Source organism: Meleagris gallopavo, chromosome 11 (genome assembly GCF_000146605.3).
Source record: "Meleagris gallopavo isolate NT-WF06-2002-E0010 breed Aviagen turkey brand Nicholas breeding stock chromosome 11, Turkey_5.1, whole genome shotgun sequence".
NCBI lineage: Eukaryota > Metazoa > Chordata > Aves > Galliformes > Phasianidae > Meleagris > Meleagris gallopavo.
In genome coordinates this window covers 1672412-1693631 of record NC_015021.2, presented here as the reverse complement: position 1 = coordinate 1693631, position 21220 = coordinate 1672412, and the positions used below count along the sequence as shown (strand labels likewise).

The following is a 21220-nucleotide window of genomic DNA, read 5'->3' as shown; positions in this document are numbered from 1 at the left end:
AAAGTGTGTGTTCGTTGAAGCAGACGACAAAAGATTAGTACTGTGACATAATTGGCTCATAAATGAGTCCTTAGTATGAATTACTTGCCTGAATAAAAGATGATAGTAGCAATCTGCAGTGTGTGGCTCTTTTAGTGATGTGGCACAGATGGTTTAGGAAAGAATACTGAAAGTGGGGTGTCTACACACACAGACTACATTGGGAAGATAAGTGATTAATAAAAATGCTCTCACATTTCAGAAGACCTGGGCAGAGCAGTAGGTAATAGCAACAGAAAATAGGACTAACAGAGCTTATAATTTTGAGTGTCCATTTGTTATCTAAACTACCATTTACAAACCCATAGCTAGCTATAGTCTAACCAACTGTGTAAGTATAGGAGATAAAGAACCTGGACATATCTTTCTAGGTTCCCACATAGTTACAGGGTACGTAACTTAAAATCTTATCTGTGGGTAACTGCATCGTGCTTCTGTGAAACTGTGAAAGATTTACTACTAGTAGGAACAAAACCCACCTGAATCTAGAAAGTCATCAATGAATAAATGTTCAAGAACACAGCTCTTGTTATCTGAATTATAGAGCTGCTGAGAATCATAGAATGCCTTGGGTGGGAACAGACCTGAAGAATCACCAAGTTCCAACCCGTTTGTGTGTGCAAGTCTGAACCTCTAGATCAAGCACCAGCTCAGGCTGCCCTGCACCCCCACCCAGGCTGGTCTTGAGCACCTCCAGAGATGGAGCAGCCACAACCTCTCCGGGCAGCCTTTGCCAGAACCTCACTGCCCTCTCAGTGAAAGACTTCCCCCTGACATCTAATTGAAATCTTCCCTCCTTTAGGTTAAAATCGTTCCCCCTTATCCTATCACTATTTGCTGAAGTACCAGTCGATCTTCAAAGAAAATTGCTAGTCTTCCATTGTGGCATAATTACAGCATTTGCATAGTATACTGTGATGTTTTCTTTCATAGAGGGAAAGACCTTGCAAATATTGCTTGCCTCAGCAATCCAAGATCATTTCAAAACTTCCAAAAAGTAGAATAGGACTGTGATTTTTATCACTTCACATACCCTTGCTCTTCCTGTGCTAATGCTTAGTTCACTAGATAAAACCGATTTGACAAACATATTGACTGGGGAATTGAACTAAAGTAAAAGATAAAAAATGATGGAGATTCTTCTTTACTCCCATTATCTAGAATATATTTTAAATTTGAGTTGGGGTTTTGCTTAGATCTATTAGGCTTGCTTTTTGTTGATGAACAGGGAAACGATTAATCATCCTTGTTTATTAAAAAAAATAAAAAGAAGTCAGGTGCTGATCAATCATCGTGAACCGTTTCCCAGGTGCTGTAATACTAGACAACTGGTTCAGTTAGCACATGGCATTTTTGTAGATAATAGTTCAAGGACTAAGCTAACATAAAAACATCTTGATCACAGTGGCTTCTTTGGTGTTGTTGTAGTAATGGATCTGGTTTCATGTATTCCGAAGGTCAAGACCTTTTCCTTTTTAATGGAGAAATATCATGTGTTAAAAACAGAGTATCTTTTCCATTGAATAAACTATTAGGACATATCATTTTTGAGGTACTGTGCAAAGAGGAAGATAATGATCTGTTATGTCTGCAATGGATATGGGTTGTATTGCAGTAAAGGGAGATGTAATTAGAGGTTAAGAAAAAACTGTAGTGAGGCGTAAATGAGCCTGATACTATGCAGCCTGAGAAATGATGGAGTCTTCAGCTCTGGCTGCTGAAATAAATATGAAATAAATTAAATTAAATATGTTTTACAGACATGAGGAACGCTGTAGATGTGATCTTAATTTTGTTCAGGGTGAAGTGGGAGATACAGAGTAAGAATGGAGAAGATTCTTTGTAAAACAATTATAGAAATGTTATTTCTTATCTTGCTTAGTATTGCTTCCTAAAGCGCTAAGCCATTAAAAATGGTGAAGAATTTTGGCATTTAATTGTGGGTTTTTTGAAACTGAGATACTAGTCACTTGTTCTTTGTGTCCTACTTCTGTAGGCAGCAAAGAATGGGGATATCCTTTCTAAATTGTGGGTAACAAGCCTTCTCTTTTCTTCATGGCTTGCTATGGCTTACTTCTAGGAGTTTTTCTGATCTAGCTTCATAAAATGTTATTTTAAACTCTTCTAGTTTTAGTCCTGTTGTGATTTGTTGGACTTCAGTATATATGTAACATAATAAACATTGGCATAAATTATTGTTGAATGTTGCTTTAGAAGGGCTTTATTCATTTCCAGTGAGAAATAATGTAAAGCATCAGTATTTGATTTTTCTCTGGTCTGTGAGGAACAATAGTTTGAAAATACTGCTTTCTTTTTTCATACAATTTTTCCTTCACAATACAATCCCTTCTTTTTTCTCACTTCCAACTTGCTATATGGCCTAAGGAACAGCAAGAGCATTTCATTCGGCAAGTCAGAAATAGGTTTCTGCTTTGCAGGTTCCATGTAAAACAGTCTGCTCGTGGAACTTTACATTTAAACTAATACAGAAAGTGTCTTGATAATGCATGAACAGAGTGGTGCGAAAAATCACACTCCTGAGCTCACTGATCAGTGCCAACCAGCCGAGATTTGGTTTGGAATGAGCTGTCAGCATAGCAAATTGTATTGTAGAATGTATAAAATTCTCTAAGTCTTGATTTTGTTTCTTTTTAGGTCAATGGCACAGATGCAGATTATGAGTATGAAGAAATTACTCTTGAAAGGGTAATATACTAAATGTCTTCCTGTACTTTGTTGTTATTTGGGGTTTATAACACATAAATATGAAAAATCAACATATTTTAATACCACAAATTGACAGTTCTTTTAATATTTTTTTCAGTTAAATTATATAAATTTAGTTTTATATTGAAATGGATACAATATTTTTTCTCCAAAAAAGAAATATGTAATTTTTCCCGCTTCTACCTTTAGGGAAATTCAGGACTTGGCTTTAGCATTGCAGGTGGCACAGACAACCCACATATTGGGGATGATTCAGGTATTTTCATTACAAAAATTATAGCCGGAGGTGCAGCTGCACAGGATGGAAGATTACGGTATGATCACTTTCTGTATCGGGTTGCTAAATGTTTATTATTTGTCAAACACTTGATAGAACATTTTCTCTTTGCTTCAATTATCGTATTACATTGCATTTTAAGCAAGTTGAGCTTAGCAATTGCTCTCTTGTATGCTTGGTTTCATTCTGTGTCTTATTTTTTCAGAGATACTGCATATCTCCAATACCATATTTTTTGTTTAAATTGATGAATGAGGGGTACTTCTATAGTACCCCTCATTTTCTTATTTACTTAAGGGATGATACTACTACTTAACTACTAGTAGGGAAATGTTGATTCATCATTAGGTAGTAGAAAATGATATTTGCAACTTGATTTGAAATTGCATATTAATAACAAATTGCATTTATGAATTATTTGAAATTATTTATAAATAAAGAGCAGTCTCTCAGTAAAATCTTGTATAACCGTGTAGAGGAAAAATAAAATAAGAAAAGCTGGTTGTAAGCCTCGCTTTTTTGTGTCTTGTTCTCTTCAGGACTTGCTCCTACCTTATTTTGTGCAAATGCCTGACGACTTAAGTGTTTTAGTCTTATTAAGCTTATTTCAAGTCTTTGTTTTAGCCTGTTTGGCACTGTCAGAAGATACATCTGGCAGAACTTAGGGACAAGTGGGTCAGACATTCTACTTACTGTAATGAGAGCTCAGTGTTACTACAGCAACACATTAAATGGAAAGAAAAGCCAGCACTTAAATAGCTTGTGGAAAGCAGGAAAGGAGCTTGACTTGTTCACATCATGGTTTAAAACTAGTGAATTCTCATTGTATAATGCCTAGCGCCTGACTTTCTTAGGTTCTTTTTTTTATAGCTCTAAATGAAAGGTAGTTTGTACAGAGTCATCTGCAAAATTCTATCTCGTGTTTCAGCTAAAGAATATCCTCTGAAACTGTGGACAAAATATTCCATTTATATATTTTTCAGTTTTATATGTCCTTTGTTTTATTTTTTAAGCATTAATATTATAGCATTGTTTTGAATTACATAGATTCTGCTTCAAAATTAAAGTATCTGACCATGTTAGCATGTGTTTTAGTGTATTTTCAATAGAATGTTGAACTGCTAATGAGTCTGCTCTGCTATAACACAACAGCTGAACATGAATATTGCTGTCTCTAGGGTTAATGATTGTATCCTACGAGTAAATGAGGTTGATGTTCGTGATGTGACACACAGCAAAGCAGTCGAAGCATTAAAAGAAGCGGGATCAATTGTGCGATTGTACGTCAAAAGAAGAAAACCAGTGACAGAAAAAGTAGTGGAAATAAAACTTGTAAAAGGCCCTAAAGGTATGTAGGAAGTATAAAACTCCTCAAGAGATGGATAGAGTTGATGATAGATTTCTGCATTTAGTACTTAAAGAACACAGAACCTTGCATGTGAAATTCTAGGAGATGCAAAATAATGCAAATTAAGGCAGGCATATTTTCATCCATGTTTGTTCCGGAGCTGTTCTTGTAGAATGTATCTTTCATCGAACTTTTAAAAATGTGTGTAGTCCAATTGCTTTGCTGATAGTATTTAGTAAATTTCAAGTACATTATAAACAGGAGTAAAGTATTTAATGTAAAGTATTAAATTTAATAGATCTTTGAGAGATTAAAAAAAGGTTTAGCGTATTCTTTTGTTTCTGTATGTGGATGTGTTGGAAAACAGTTTTTAAAGTATCAGTTATGATGTTATAGCTTTGCTTTGTTTGTCTTTCACAATGCATGAAGAAGATAATTAGATTTTCAGAACTTCTGTGAATGTTGTAGCTTTTTCCAAAATCATAGCGTTTACTTGAAAGGCATCCAGTATTTCTTCAGTAGCAGGCTAGTGTTTTTATATGTATTTACTCATGTATGATAGAGGTAGCATTACTATTAATACAGTTTGAATCTAGGGGATGCTATAAGGTTTCTTGAGTAATGACTTTATCTTTAAGCAGGTCTTGGTTTCAGTATTGCTGGCGGTGTAGGAAATCAGCATATACCTGGAGACAACAGCATCTATGTTACCAAAATAATTGAAGGAGGGGCAGCCCACAAGGATGGGAAACTTCAAATTGGTGACAAACTTTTAGCTGTAAGTAAAAGCAGCAGGTTTTTTTGTGAGTACTTACTTTTAGACTCAGTAAGGACACGACTCAGTTTTGATTAAGCTATGTGTTAGCGGAGAACTGTGCAAAAATAAATATTAAAAAGAAGATTTTGAGTCTACATTATAGAAAGTGCATATCTGTGTACCAGTGATAAAACAAGAATTTAAGAGTTTGCTTTTGTACAAGTAAATTGACAGTCTAATAAAAAGAGAAGTTGTAGATTTCAGCAAATGTCTGAGGTAGCATAACATAGCTTGTAGTAGGAGCTTAGCTTTGATTTGAATTGCTCTCCAGCTAAGAGAGGGGATTAATTAAAAACAAAAAGTGAAGAAAAAGGGAGACAGCTTTGTGTATGCTTGTGAAATTTGTGATGTCATATTTGCTCTATTTGTTTTCCAAAGTAATGTTTTCTGCTTTTACAGTGTTACTGTCAGTACTATTTACTATAGTATCTGGAGCTTTTTATATTATTTCCATTTTTTATAATATTTCATACTATATCATTATAAAATATTTTATATCATTTTAACATATTCCATATTTTATAATATTTCACATCACTACACAGTATCTTTTAAGTAGTTGGGTCAGTTGTGTCTTTGGTACATGAATCATAATAAAGACTCCCAGTGCTACATTGCTGCAAGAGACTTCAGTGAGTGTCATACGAAAACCTGCATTTTTTTTGTACTGAAAATTTGTTTCTTTTTTATATTTAGGTGAATAGTGTTTGCTTAGAAGAAGTTACTCATGAAGAAGCAGTGACTGCCTTAAAAAACACTTCTGACTTTGTTTATCTGAAAGTTGCAAAACCCACCAGCATGTTCATGAATGATAGTTACGCCCCTCCTGATATCACAAACTGTAAGTTCAGCTTTTCTTTGTGGCATTTTTTTCTCTTTAAGGCTTTAATATACTTCATTTTAGTACTTTACGTTTTAAAGCTTTTTAGCAATGTTATGTAAATTTGATCAAAGATGGTTGAAGCAACTATGGCAGCAACTGCAGAAGCAGCTCACCTCAAAGATACTGGTGTTTGCTGATGCAAATTCGAGTACTACTGTTAAACACTTAAAATATCAGAAGGATTTACTCTTCAATAGCTTATAATAGATCATACTAATTTTTTTTTAATATTATGAATACTTTTTACTGCTATATTGGAAAATAAGATTTTTTTCTATTAATCCAGACTGACCTTTTGTTCAGTTGCTATTTCATTCACTCTAGGACTTTTTTTTTCCCCCCCTATAACCGAAACATTCTAAAGTCGGAGTGAGGAAACCTTTTCTTACTAATGGGTAGAAAGAATTTTCAAATATGTTATTTGCCATCTATTTATTTAATTTGATATTTATCCAATAATAAAATGAAAAATATGTGAACTCTTCTTGAGAACCACTTTTTTTTAACTAATTTTAGAGGTTTTATTTGTTCATTTCACTGTTAGATGCAGATAATAGATATCAAATACTTAGCACTGATATGTTCAGATAGTCTCATATGGAAAAAGGAGCACTTGGAATAAAGCAGTGATGTAATCTAAACCAGTATGTAATGAACAATAACAAAATACAACAAACAAAGGCTTTAAGTACCTTATAAGCCTTATATCACCTTTGTTGGTGATAGCTACAGTAGCTTTAAGTCTATTCGTAAGCCTACTGAATTGCAATGTGGAGAATTAAGTTTTGTGTCTTGACTGTCTTATTAAAATGATGTTCTTGAAGGTTCCATTCACTGATACAAAACTAATTTTCAACCTTCATTTATTCATCCTCTGTTTTATGCTATTGTCAGTGATTAAAGAGCAGCCATTTTCCCTTATGGGATCTAGTGTATCTGGTAATTCAGCCTTTCCCACTGTTTCTGTTGGAAAGAGAATTTTTTTCTCTCTCTCAATTGTAATTGACTTCTCATATGTTTCACTTTGAATTTAGATTTTCTGGAACAGAGAGAACCTGATTTGTGGTGTTCCTGGTTGTATTGCTATGATACGATTACATTTTTGTGGATGGTGGTGTGACAAATGTAAAAGTAACTTACCTAATACTCCTGTTCCTTTGATCATTGGGGTGTTTACTTTATTAATCTATTCTGGGGGGCAGAGGCAAAGAGAGGAAGGTAGAGAAGGACCTGGTTCCTGATAAAGTGGCCAACTCCTGATAACACGGTGATACCCTGATGTTACTAAGTATGATCTTCATACTTACTAATTCCTCAGTGTCCCAAATTATTATAAAAAAAAAAAAAAAGACACACAAAAAAAGCCCCTACCACCTCCACATCAACAAAAAACTGATTTGGTATAAGGCTCACTGACTGGAAATTTGTAGTCTCCTTGGGGTGATAATTCTGTTTTTATATTCCTACTGTCTGTATCAATAAGTACTTTTAAAGAAGTATTAATTGTAGCAGCATGCATAAGGCATAAGGGCATGCTGCAGGCTCTCTTCTTATGCAGAGAATAAATTTCTCCCAACTGGTAGATGAGCTGGTGACTCAGTTCATTGAAGTTAATTGCATCATAGCATAAAGTCATGAATCCCTACTGCCCAAATATATGCCTGTGCTGCTCACTGCCCAGATCCATCTTTGCTTTTGCTTATGTAGTGTTTTATTTTGTTTTTTGTTTTGTTTTGTTTTTTTTTAAATAAATACTTTATCAGAGACATAGGGTAGCACAATGCTCAGTACCTGCTGATATGGTACTTGTACTATCTGCACAACTTGAAATATATTACTCATAGCAATAGATTTTGGGATCATGATCACTGATGCCATCCATCTGGCTAGTAGCACTGGCAGCTAAACTGATTTGTGTGTTCCGTAGTCATAACTAATGGCCTTCTGAAATAAGTCTTATCAGTAGGGAATGTAAATTACCTCAGTAATCTGAATATAAATGTTGATTGTTAAGTGGATCCTGGAGGAAATGTTGAGTAACTTATTTGTATAATTGAGTATGAGTTCAGAATATTACTGAATAGATCTAGAACTTACTATTCAAAACCACCAAATTTAACTGCAGCGTGCATGTTGTACAGGAAAGTGTGTACTCTTTTCTTGAGTTCATAGATTATTTATTTCATGTACAAGCCTCCTTTGAAGACATTATTAATGATGCACTTTTGACTTCTAGTAAATGCTAAATTATTTGTCTTGTGTCTGTGCACACATGCGCTTGTGTGCATTGGTGCAATATTTCCTCTGTGCACTGAGAAATAAAGTAATGCAAGATAGGGAGTAATCAGCTTCTTCACTGGAAACATAGATGCTTTATGATTGCTTAAATAGCATAAATACGGGAAGAGGAGAATATGTAATGACAGTAAATTGCAGTGTAGTTTTAATTTTATTTCCATTTTGGAGATCGTACTTGGAGATCGTGATTAGTGTGAGCAGTTTGCAGATATTCCATTTTCCTGTTGAATAGAATTGTGTAATATGCAATGGGGGTGAATCTGCATCTGGGCACAGAATTTCTCCTTAAGTGTCTTTAACTTTTTCTGTCAAAACAAGTTAATTTTATGTATTCTTTTTCAAAACACAATTTTGTTATCACTTACTGCACTAATAATGTTTACTTTGAACTTTTGACCTAATTTGGGATTCAAAAAGTGATGGCTTACTTTGTATTTCTATCATGTTGCATGTGAATGTTCTTCAGGTACAATATCCAGCTAAAACAGTTTGTGAAAAGGCACAGGCTCTGTTTTATTTCCTCTGGAATTCCATAGAGAGCCTTTTGTACCATGTTAGATTAGCTTCCATAGCACAGCACTAAGAATGCTACCTTTTAAAAAGGTATATTGGAATAACACACTTAATTACTTGTAAAAGCACTAGCTGATAAACTACTTAGGCATTTAATAGTGCATTTTAATGCTTGCTGAAACTCAGTCTAGAAAATTGAAAACTCTACTGCTGTGACAGAGAAAAGAATACAAAGCAATCTGATATCAGATTCTATGCAGGCACTAAGGTAGTATATGTTTCCCTCCCTGAGAACCTCACTTATTGGGGGCATTGGTCAGGGTGGTAGAATGTCTGTATGTGGAATTTACTATGCAGAATCAACCCAACCACTCACTGAGTGGCTTGAAAGCTGGCTATTTACCAAATCTCCTACAAAAATCATATGAAGAAACTTGCATATAACCCGGGTCTCACTGGGAAAAGTTTCTCAAAATTATAGTACATTTTCCATCTGCTGTAAGGATGAAGCTGCTAAATTTTTCTAGTGTGGGTTTTGTGGCTCAGGCAAAACTTAGGCATGTCATGCAGAGGACTGCTCATGGCCTGTTGAACAAGAAGTTAGACTAAATATTTATAACACTCCATTTAATCAATGCAGCTGATCCTTGCAGTACAGTTGAGTTTTTTGCACAAGCTTGTATATCTGTCTCAGTAAATTGATGCCTCTTACCTTGAAGAACAGGAGGTAGAATAATCCTGCCTTTGTTTCTTAATGTGGGCTGCTGGCTGAGCATCTCTACCAATACCTATGCTTTCATTTCAAGATGACTGTCTTCAGTGTTCAAGAAACGTAACATCTCTTCTTGTTTAAATCTGATAGTAAGAATAGCCTAGAGTTTCTTAGAGATGCTGGGATACTCCACATCAAATCTCTAGAAGAAAAAAGCAAGCTACTTGCCAGTTTGGACTAAGTATAACATTAAGTCTTACGTTTTGTTTTTAGGAGTCACTCCACATAATATTTTGTTTCAGTTCCAACAGCTTTCTCATTCTTGTCTTAATGCTTATTTTTATTTTTCTTCCTCTTTGAAGCTTATTCTCAACCAGTGGACAACCATATCACTCCATCTGCCTACTTAGGACAGTCCCTTCCTCCGGCATCTCCAGGGCGATATTCACCAATTCCAAAGGGAATGCTTGGAGATGATGAGATTACCAGGTAATGAAGAAGGAAAGCTACATTAGTTAATGGAAGCTCAGAATATGTGTTCGTGGGAAAAATGATCATAAAGATATTTCAAAACATAAATGCATCTATTTCTTACAATTTAAATACTGTTTTAAGAATCGAATTGGATATCTTTTAAAAAAATATACATGATGTATCATTCTTGGAGTAGTATTAAAATCAGAATGGCCTGCCAAAGTGCTTCATGAGTTGACTGAGCTTTTTAGGATGGTAGAATTAACAGACCAGAGATTATTAATTATTTTAAAGCCAGCAATATATATTTTTCAGACAAGGGTTTATTTTATTTTGATGGATTAGTAAATCCAGAATGGCTAGAGAGCTCTTAACTCTTCCCATTAGCAACCGCTCATTACTTCACCAATTCAGAAGACTGCAGTAATCTTTTTGTTCATCAGTGCAACACATCTGATTTTGTTACTTTTCTCTCCTGCAAGTTGGGAATGTTAAACTGCGTTTTCAGTATGCTGTTGCTGAAATCTGTGCCACACTATTGTCTAATGTGGGTAATGTCATTCTGTTTCTGAGATGGGGTCTACCCAGATTAAAGCATAAGTGAGGTGATTAAGTTGGAGAATGAGTTTTGGGACAGCTCAGATATGTCTTTATATTTTTTAGCTTAAGGTTAGGTGGACACGTATGCCGCAGTGATTCTGTCCTTCTGATGGTATTGCTGATGTTATAAGTGTACAGCTTTTCTCAAAATTACTGAGATTTTTAGGCTTCCTATGAAATGTAAGGGCTATTCATGGAGGGCCTTAGGTGTTCTTGAAATTATCTTCTCCTTTTCCACTGCTTTCATCCCAGAAAGGGGCTTAGATATGTTGAATAACATGTAAAAAGATGCCATGTACATATGTTCTCTAACTGCAGCTTATCTGTTGTTATTGCGATCCAGAGGTTTTCACAGTGTCATACGTTTGTGATAAAATAGCGCTCTGAAAAGATGAACCCGACATCTGATAGAGAGTAGAATTTAGGAATTTGATGCTAAATTGATCTAAAAGCTAGTGCAGAAATGGAGAAGTTTAAAAAAATCGGACTAGATTATATTTTTGTTTTGGAAAAAGGCAGCATCTTAGTTCGTCCTATAAATTAATAATTTATTTTTCCAAATATTTAAGAATGTCCGTTAATTGTTCTTTAGTGCTCTCTAGTGATTTTTAAATGTAGTGCACATTTTCTTTTTTATTATTAGAAGTTTTCTGTTTCTGAAATCATCCATTCTTTTATTCTGCTGGATAAAACAGCAGATTTTTGGAGGGAGGGTTTCTGCACTAGATGTTGACTGGCTGTGTCTATTGAATTCACTCTTATAACTTGATCAGCATTTCTTCTTTCATTTCCTGATCCAAGCCAGGAAGCTAAGAATTAAACAACTTGGTTTGGATTTAACCTTTTCAGTAACAATTTCTGCACATAAATTGCAGATATATGTGAGAGTGCTACAGTTTCTTTTTGGTATATATATTTTTTTGTCCAACTAGAATGGAATTAGAGCAGCAAGGACATACGTTTCGTTATTAACTTTTCCATTAGAATTTAATTGATAAGTTTCAGAAAATAGTGTTTTTATTACCGTTAGATTGTTCCAGCCTCTTGAACGACATGGAAAGTATTAAATATTGTCATGTAGTGCTGAATAAGCAGCGTAAGAGGAATTTAGAATATGTACATACAAATAGTTCAGTTCACCTAGCAACGGGGTTTTCTGTATCTACAAGCAAAATAGAAGGTATACAAATAATAGAAAATATTTGAAAATATAACTGGTTAAACATATAGTTTTTGATATGTGAATTTTCAATACTTTCTCTCTCATACGACTTAGCTTTGCTTTTCTAATTATTTATTTCAATTTCATTCACAACTTGTGACTAAGCTTTGGCATTCCTCTCTTTCATCCAGGGAGCCTAGAAAGGTTGTCCTGCATCGAGGATCAACAGGTCTTGGTTTCAACATTGTTGGAGGAGAAGATGGAGAAGGAATTTTCATCTCTTTCATCCTTGCAGGAGGACCAGCTGATCTCAGTGGAGAACTTAGGAAAGGCGATCGTATAATTTCTGTAGGAATCTTTGCTTCTTTTTTTAAACACCAGCAACAAAACAGTTTTCCCTACTTTTGATACTAATGACTGATAATACAATTTAAATGTAAATAATATCATTAATTAACTGAGCTGAATTTGAGGCAATGGAACAGTTGCCAGTATATTTCTGAAGTGTCTTGGAGGATGTTAGTCTGCCTCAGTTTCTCATCTCTACCTCAATGAAAATGACACTATCTCAGATGTTATTTAGAGTGGAAAATTGTAAGACTTGAAGTTATTTTTACTGATATCTGAGGTGTGTGTGTGTGTCTAAATGGAAAGAATGCAGGTTTCAGAAACAAGCCTTCTAATGAGATGGAGACATTTAGCAGTAATATCTGAAAACTAATGCTTTGCTTCCTGGATTAACTGCGGAACTTCCCATTAGTTTTAATTGCACCCATCTCGTATCTGTCTGAGGACTTTTCCTGTATTAGTACTGGAGGTCATAAAGATCTTGTTGATGACTTAATTTATGAACAACAATTTCTCAGAACAGCTACATTGTGTTTTGGTAGATATCTAAGAAAAAAAAAATTTGGCTCTACTGTCATTAAAATTCTGTTAGTAAAGTACATCTTTATTTTAACTTGTAACAATGAGAAACACTCTTGGTCTATAATGTGAGACATTTCTGCTTCAATTTTTTTTTTTTTTTTTTCTTTTTAAAATGACTGCCTTGAAAGCATGGAGGATGAAGTCTGTCACTGAATATTAAGCACAGTGGTCTGTAGGTGTGCTTTTACTAAAGAGCTCTCTTAAAGTCCTTTTGTGGAAAGGTGAAGTGAACTATCACAGAAGGCAGCATTCAGTGCATGTCCTTAAAAAGAATGAAAAAGATCTTAGACAAGAAAATTGACTTAGCAATAATAAATTCATGAAGTGATATACTGTGATTATTTGTTTAACTGATGGTTATATGCGAGAGAGGATTCACTGCCTTTTGATTTCAGTAAAGATCACTAATTTTCATTTATATTAACTAGTTCATAATAAGGAAACAGGGAAATCTCACAAGATATGGAAACTTGTTTGTATCCAGTTAATTCTTTTTTATTTATGAGTCTGTATTTGTGATGATGATAATAATAAACACAAACATTTATTTTGATAAAAAGGATTTTTTGTATAATTTGTAGGTAAATGGAGTCGACCTGAAGGCAGCCACCCATGAACAAGCAGCAACAGCTTTGAAGAATGCAGGCCAAGCAGTAACTATAGTGGCTCAGTACCGTCCAGAAGGTAAGATAGTTTCCATACACATTTGAGTTTCACTTCTATAATTTGAAAATCAGATAATTTAAAATGTCTTCCCATCCCATCTCCACCTAACCCCTTTTGAGCATAACAGAAACAAGTAAGGTAACAGATGTTGATACATACCTGTTAGGGTAATTGCAAGTAGGTGTTAGTGCCAAAGCTTGGTATGTTACTTGCTCACTTTGTTTTTCAGAATTTTGATTTCTTTTCTAAATGATAACACTGCCAGGATGTGAAAGTTAAGCCAGTAAATCCACAACCAAGTAGAAATACCACAGCATTACTTACATCCTACTACTGGCTTTACCTTTTAATATGGTGTTTTATTTTCTTTATCGGTAGGAGGATAAAAGACTAATTCCTACTCTGTTGTGTTGACCTAAAGAAACCATCAGATTTTCATTCCTCTGTCTCATGCTAAGCTGGTATTTCCACTTATCTAGCAATTTCTTCTGATCTGGATTAGACTGTAGTGGATGCTGATTAACCATCCTTCTGGACTCTGCAGAAGCAAAATAATTTTGTCTCATCACAATGCAATATTGTCCTCATGCACTTGTACAGCAAGTTTCAAATGCCTTTGTCTATTTGAGAACTTCAACAATTCAGTAATCTAAAATGATGTACATACCTTGAGTCTGTAAGGTTGTGTATTATTGTTATGCATATGACAAGACATTCCTCAAGGCTTGTTATGAACTGTTGTCAACAGCTTGTTCTGTGGCTTTACCAACTTGGAAGGCACACAACTAAATCTTGTTTGCACTGAATTGTCTGCTTAAAACTCTTCCGTTAGCAGTCCTAGCAAGAAGTAAGTGTTTATGTGGACATTAAGAACTGTCATATTCATCTGAAATTGTTAGGGAGCTCACTGCCGCACACTCTTCTTCATTCTCTTTTTCTGCTTTTCTGTCATGTTTCTTTTACCTTTCTTATCTTGTTCTTCTGAACCTTTAAAGTGTTAGCTTTCGTATTTCCCTCCTCTCCACCTGTGTCAACATTGCATCATATATTCACTGATCCAGGAACTTTTGTCAGTAATAAGGCCAACTTATTTGTTTGCGTCTGCTTCACAGTCAAATCCCTGCAGCCAGCCCATATGGTCAATGCCTGTGTTGTCTTTTGAGTGTGTGCATCCTGTTCACATGTTGAGTCTGTAGACTGTTCTGTTCCAGGACTGGAAATAGTAGAAAGGTCAGCATTGGTTCTGAATTGGTTTGCTTAGGCTTTGTGTCTTTGTATCTGAATTATCAAGTATTTGTGTTGATATGCATTTGGCCTATCCTCTGTTAATTCTACAATGTTCTTGTAGGTGAGCCAAATTGTTACACCCAGTAGCCCCAAACGTAATGATCTTTCTACTTATTAAGAATTAAAACTTGTGCTTTTATTTACTTGTGGTTTGTTCTTTTGAGGATCAGGTCACTTTTTTGTACAAAGAGGGCATTCTTGGTCACTGTTTCTTCTGCCAGAAAGATATTTTGAGAAGTGGTTCCTAGTAGCAGAACAAATGTTTCTCTGCTAGAACATATTCCAAGACACAATCACTTTATTTCTTCCTTGCCAAAAAAATGTGTTCAGACTTCATCAAAAAGAAGCAGTTTTTCAGTCCTCTTTTTCTGGCACTCATGCTTATAAAAGCAAAGGATCCCTTCATACTCCAAAGGTTGGAACTAGAACTAGTGGAACTCTAGCTGTCAGCTTCTTTCAGATCTGGTGTAGGAAGTAATTTGGATAAGATATTCACTGCTTATTGCTTAGGAATCAGTAAAAAGAGTATTTTCTTAAAGGTTCCTGATTATTTTTTATTATAGGAAAGCATTCTGCCTGAGATACAGGTTTCCAAGTAGAATATTTTCTACTTGGAATCCTGCTAATATTGAGTTTTTATAATCCCACTAATATTGAGTATTTAATAAAAATACATATATTTTCTGATTGTCTTGAAATTTCCTGGATTATAACTGCTGATGGTCTTGTTTTCCCCTAACTTGATTCAGTTAAGTTGGGAATGATACACTCTATCTCCGTTTTTTGTTTCTGCCATCCAAGAAAAGGTTAAAAAGTATTTAAATGAATAGAGCATGAAATTATTGTTTGTCATCAGTATTTCTCAGATGTCTTCCTAAAGATGAAGAATATCAGTTCTAACTGCTTGTATTGCATATGTGTCTTATTTATATTTATGATTCTAGTAGGATTTCAGTAAAAGATGCTGACAGTTAGGACAGATCAAGGAGATTCTAGACATCCATCAGTACTCATTATAACTGGGTAAATAAATTCAGTATGATAGGAGCATTTGGAAGACACTTGGGACCAGCTCACTTCACTGCCTGTAACTGCATATGACAGTCTGTATGTTCATAGATGTGGTTGAAAATGCTAATTTGTATTGTAACATCCTGCAACATTTGGTCTTTCAGAAGTTCCCCTCCTGTCTTTCTGCTCTGGTTTCTGGGAAGAATAAAACCAAAAACTTTGCAGACAGTTCTCTCCTATAAAAGCCTCAGTAGGCTTTTTAATGTAAATAAATAGAAATCATTGGAAAACTCCTGCCATGGAAGATATTGAATTTTCCATATCCCAGTCTCCTCAAATCCAGTTAGACAACATAGTTTAGTGAGCAGTAGTTATTACTCCCTAGATAGGCTAACATGGCTGAATGGTACTGCTGTTACTATATTTGGGCTCAGATTATGTAACTGACTCTCTTTTTCTTTGAAATCTCTAAAATGTTCCTTGGTTATAGAATCAGAAAACAATGAAACTGTGTGAAAACAAATGTGGAAAACAATGTGAAAACAAATGTAGTCTTATACCTTAGAATATCCTTCTGGGCATGCATTTTATCTTCAGCATCATTCAGTAATTTTAGTGATGCCTTACAAAATTTGCCTCCTATACTCAATCACATTTCAGACACTTACCCATGCTTTGGAATAGCTGAAAGCCAAAGAGGAAATGCGTAAGTATTTTCTTGTTGACTAAAGTGGCTTGTACATCATGCACCACTTCTGTACATTTGTGCCACAACTGTAGCCAGCTGGCTTCTGTCTTCTCCTGGCACATTTTACAATTTACCTTAAAACTCTCCTAAATTCAGATGTTGTAAGACATTGAATCATACTGGATTGTACTAGTACATACTTGTGTGGTACATGCTCGCACACATGTTGTGTGCATATCAGAGAGAGCACTTGGTTTTAACCTGCTGGGGCGAGTGCTGCTGAAAGGTCGAAAAGAACAGGAGCTTGGGAGATAGGAATTACCCCATAGAGCTGGTGAGTAAGTCAGGATGTTGTTCTTATTTTCTTCTTCCTTTTGAATTCCTTTTTGTTATTCTCCCTGTGGCACTGCACATTTCTATCTCCCTTTAGGACATCATTTGTGAATAAAATGGGATTTTGCTTTATAGTGAGTTCTACTGAAAGCAAAGAACCATTACCCAAAGCAGTTTTAAAGAAGACGATGTTCCTCCAGTGCACAAAAGCATTTGATGAACTAGAAATTCTCATTTCTAGAGGTTTCTGCACCATTACATTTTTCTATTCTCTAATTCTGCAGATACCTCAGTGCCACTCTGCCTTCTCTCTGTTTTTTTTTAATTATTTGTATCTTCTTCAGGTTTTCCACAAATGTAGAATGGTAAGGAAAAAATATGATAATAGTGTGAAAGAACGAATGGAAGGTTTAAGCCATTTAGATTTCTGTGCATCTCTTGGAATGTCTATTCAGAGCTGGTCGCTGAAACCATTGTGCTACATAGCAGTGTGTGAAGGGAATGTAGTAAGGAGAGGAGCAGCAAGGGGGAGTATAGGACTGTCCAGAGATGTACAGCCTCTGGAGGGATCTATTTTCCTCTTTCTGCCATTTCACATGGACACCTCCACTTCTATTATGTCCAATGAAGTTAAAAGGTCATCTGAAACACTCACTTGTGTTTGGAGGACAACATAATAATACAGGTTTACCTCAACATTTCTGGAAGGTTAGATTTGGCCATTGTGACAAGGAATGAGGTGCCATTATACAACCACAGCTCTACGTAGGTTGAGTGCATGCGAACATTTTAAAATAAGAAAAATAGCCAAAGAAGTACAATTAAAATATGAAAATACTTAAAATATGGAATTTGGGTAGGAAATAATTTTGTGGATTAAACACTTTTTCTTTCTTAAATTCTACTAGCTCAAAACTGGTTGATTAAGTCCATGTTTTTTTATTAATGTCAGTTACATGCACATAACTGTGAGGAATGCTCTTAGAGGCCATGGAAAACAAAAGCAGGCATTCTTTCATTGGTCACTTGACCCTTCCTTCAAAATAGTGGCAAAATACAGGTAAGCCTTTTACAACAGGAAATGATAGCAGCACTTTGTTTCCCAACAATCCACCTGAAGTTTAAAACATAAAAGGTATTTTAACTAGTAGAACAGGTTTTTGCTTTTTTTTCCACATCAACTATCAGCTGCCTGTTATTTAGAATTTAAAATCTACGCTTTTCTTTATATTTCACGTGATCAAATCTGTCTCTGTATATCCACTTCTTCTCTGAAAGAATAGTGAGATGGTTTAGTGATCAGATTAGCTCAATATTCTTAGGTGATTGGGAGGATCAGAGTAAGATTAGCAGGTGAGGCCAAGTCCTCAAGAGATGATTTTCATGTGCTGTGAAAAAAAAAACAAAAAAACACCAAAAAAAACCAAATCACCTCTTCTGAATGTATGCTACTGATTCATGCATATTCTTTCTAGTTTGATTAAAGTAAATGTAAGTGATTCATGGTGAACCATTGCAAAATGTATTTGAGATTCAAACTGATATCTAACTAGCCAGTTTTTTACTTCCATTTTCCTTGTCTTTTTTTTTTGCTTTGATGGAATGTATACATTGACTGAAAATAAGATCCAAGTACAACATTTTTGTAGTCTTTCATTCTTTGTCTTTAAAGTGAATGAGTCAAAAGAGGAAATAATGCTTTGTTAAAGCTTACCCTTAAATGGCCAGGATTGAGCCAGTTTTTCTCACTGTGATGCTGCTACTTATGCACTATTTTCTTGTGGCATTTAAAACAGAATAACTAAATTCTGGGAAGTGGTAGCATTTTCATGTCCATGAGCAAAGGATTTTTCTGAACATTTGTCTTGAAAATACAAGTCTCCCGTTTGTAAAAGTGGCATATTGGTAATAATGTTTTTGCAAAACTTACATTTCAGTATTTGTTGCATGTCAAGAGATTGAGCTTCAATCACATTTTGGTGGAGTACATGAATTGCTGAAACCAGTGTTGGTTTAAAAGCATTTCCCAATTTCAAAAAACGAAAACTATTTTAAAATATTTTAGAAAAAAATGTTTTATCATGTTGTGAGGTATGTGATCTCTACTCATCCTTTTTTTTTCCTGCTTGTTTTTACCTGGTTCTACTGATTTGTGAATAATCCAGATTAGTCAATTAAAGTACCTTTAAAGCCTGTCTCATTAAGCTTAGAAGAAGGGTTCTGCTATAAATAGTCCTGATAGATAACACTGTAAAGCAGCTTACTCATGTTTTAATCCTTTAAATCTTCACTTCTGCTCTTTAAGATAATAAATAAAATTGCTAGTCTTTCTTTAAGAAGTGTCCAGCCTTTTGCAAGTTGTAAATGCGTGTTCTAGGTCAATTCATTTCAGCATTGGCAGTGGCTGGATGTAGTCTCATTCTGAATTTTGCAGGTTCTGTAGGAAGAATTTTTAACTAAACACAAATGCAATTTTTTAGTCTGTTTTGAAATTGCATGGCCGGGGTCTTTCAAGCGGTTGGCGAGGCGTGAATGTGGGAAAGCCACCAATAGCACATGGAATGCATTGTGGTTGCTCTCAGTTCACTTTAATATAGAAAGTCTGGTGTTGAAGCTAAGTGTTATCTCTCCCCAGATGATGTTAAATGCTTTTACTGTATATTTTCATACGTAACATCTTGGCACATGTTTTTGTGTGGTCATAGTAAGTAGCATACACCCCACAGCTTTCTCTACCACCTGAAATTTATACTACAGTCTGTAACAAGCACATGAATTGTACCTATGAATTTATCAAATATCAGTGTTGATAGTCAAGAGATAGAGGTAGTTCATTACTAGAGCACGTAAATACAACCTCACTGCACTGCATGCTGTGCCAGTCCTGCCTCACCAGCCGAGAACTGGAAGCACGTGGAAGGTCAGTACAAGGTGGTTGTGATGGTGGCTGTTCTAACTTACTGCCAGGCTCTGCTTCTCAGTGTGTCTGTAGGCAGCACGATAAAGGAGAATTGTGAGTATCCTGAGAGTGGAGGGGAAAAAAACAGCACAAAATTCTCAGCGGAAGCTGCTTTGACAGATCCAGTGGGGCTCACTAAAGGAGGGCTTTCCACAGACAGATGGTAAGAGGGATGCAAGAGGCATACTTTTTTAAATTAAAGTGAACTTTTTCAGCTCTTAGTGGGTTTAGTATATGTAGGAATCTCTGCTTCTGAGTGCTGTGCTGCCATCTGTTCCCAGTGCATACATCCATGCTTCCATGAATTGTTTTTCCTTCTGAATTTTCTATCCCTTGTTGTAGTCTTCTGTTCTTTTATTTCTCTTTCCTAGGTTGTGTGTTCCAGACCAAATTAACTGTCAGAGCTGCCTCTCTTTTTTTTTTTTTACCTTCCACAGCCGATACAGACAATTCACCATCTTCTTAGTCTTATCCCTGTGGCTCACCAGAGCGGCAGTCCAGGAGAGTTTCACTGCTCAGACCCCTTGTCTGAAATTCTGATTTCTTATAAATCATTGAAAATGTTCGGTTTTAGAGGCAAAAGAGTTTTGCAGAATGAATAAAATGTTTTTCTATAATGCAAGCAGTCCTAACAGTATGAATTTAACCGTGTAAAACTGTGTTTTGCTTTATTATTAACTTATTTGTTGTTTTAATTAGAGCAGATAAATAATTTTGAGATAAGCCATGTTTTAGTCAGTAGACAGTGTGTTTAAAAACTTTTGTTTTTAATGATGCACTGATTTGAATTAATTAATGGGCAGGTTAGAAATGAAAAAAAAGTGCGTCCCTTCACAGGGGACTCAGATGAGTGGATAAAACTTCAGAGAACCTCATTCTAGCAGCATTCAGTCTCCTCGTAAGGACTAGCACTGCATTCTCCCTTATCTCAGGAGCTGGCTCTCAACTGTTCTGAAATGTGACCATGTCTTGTCTGGGGAGAGAAGCTAAAGAGGAAAATGAGCTTTTTGCCTGCCCTACCTGAAGTGTCTCATTGTGTGAAAAAGTTTGGCATGTCTCAGATTCATTCCTGTGTTTTGGTCCTGTCTCTTGATAAACATAGTGCTTGCTGCCCAGTTGTTATTGTAAAGTGAGACTGTTTCCCATTTAAGTCATTATTATTATATAATTTTCACCTCTGAAAGAGACAAAGGAGCTGTTAGTGTTCATATAAATGAAATGCAGATATGCAGGTGCTGTCTAAAATCCTGTTTAGATTAGTCCTTGTGAAAAGTGGGTTCCTGTCTCAGGGCTTACAGTCTAAGTAGATAAGAGAAGCAGCAATGAGGAAGGGGAAAAGCTGAGGAAAATGAGGTGACTTACCCACACCATGTGGTGCAGCAGTGGCACAGCAGGAGGAGGTTTTTCTTTCTGTATCTGGGTCCTTCCCCTAAGGGATGTTTCTTTCTAAAAAATCCTGTTTTCTCACATTCCTCTTACATTGCCATCTTGTCATG

The 21220-nt window shown here is 35.5% G+C and overlaps 1 protein-coding gene across 1 annotated transcript in view; it reads left to right on the top strand.

Moving 5' to 3' along the window:
• The window catches only part of DLG1 (discs large MAGUK scaffold protein 1), a 73160-nt gene that overhangs the window by 37262 nt on the left and 14678 nt on the right, over positions 1–21220 (top strand). The window contains exons 5-12 of the mRNA XM_019618854.1: positions 2695–2745; positions 2956–3080; positions 4222–4391; positions 5033–5169; positions 5905–6049; positions 9977–10103; positions 12042–12198; positions 13362–13464. Coding sequence (XP_019474399.1) covers positions 2695–2745; positions 2956–3080; positions 4222–4391; positions 5033–5169; positions 5905–6049; positions 9977–10103; positions 12042–12198; positions 13362–13464 — 1015 coding nt within the window. The remainder of the gene's footprint in view (positions 1–2694; positions 2746–2955; positions 3081–4221; positions 4392–5032; positions 5170–5904; positions 6050–9976; positions 10104–12041; positions 12199–13361; positions 13465–21220) is intronic.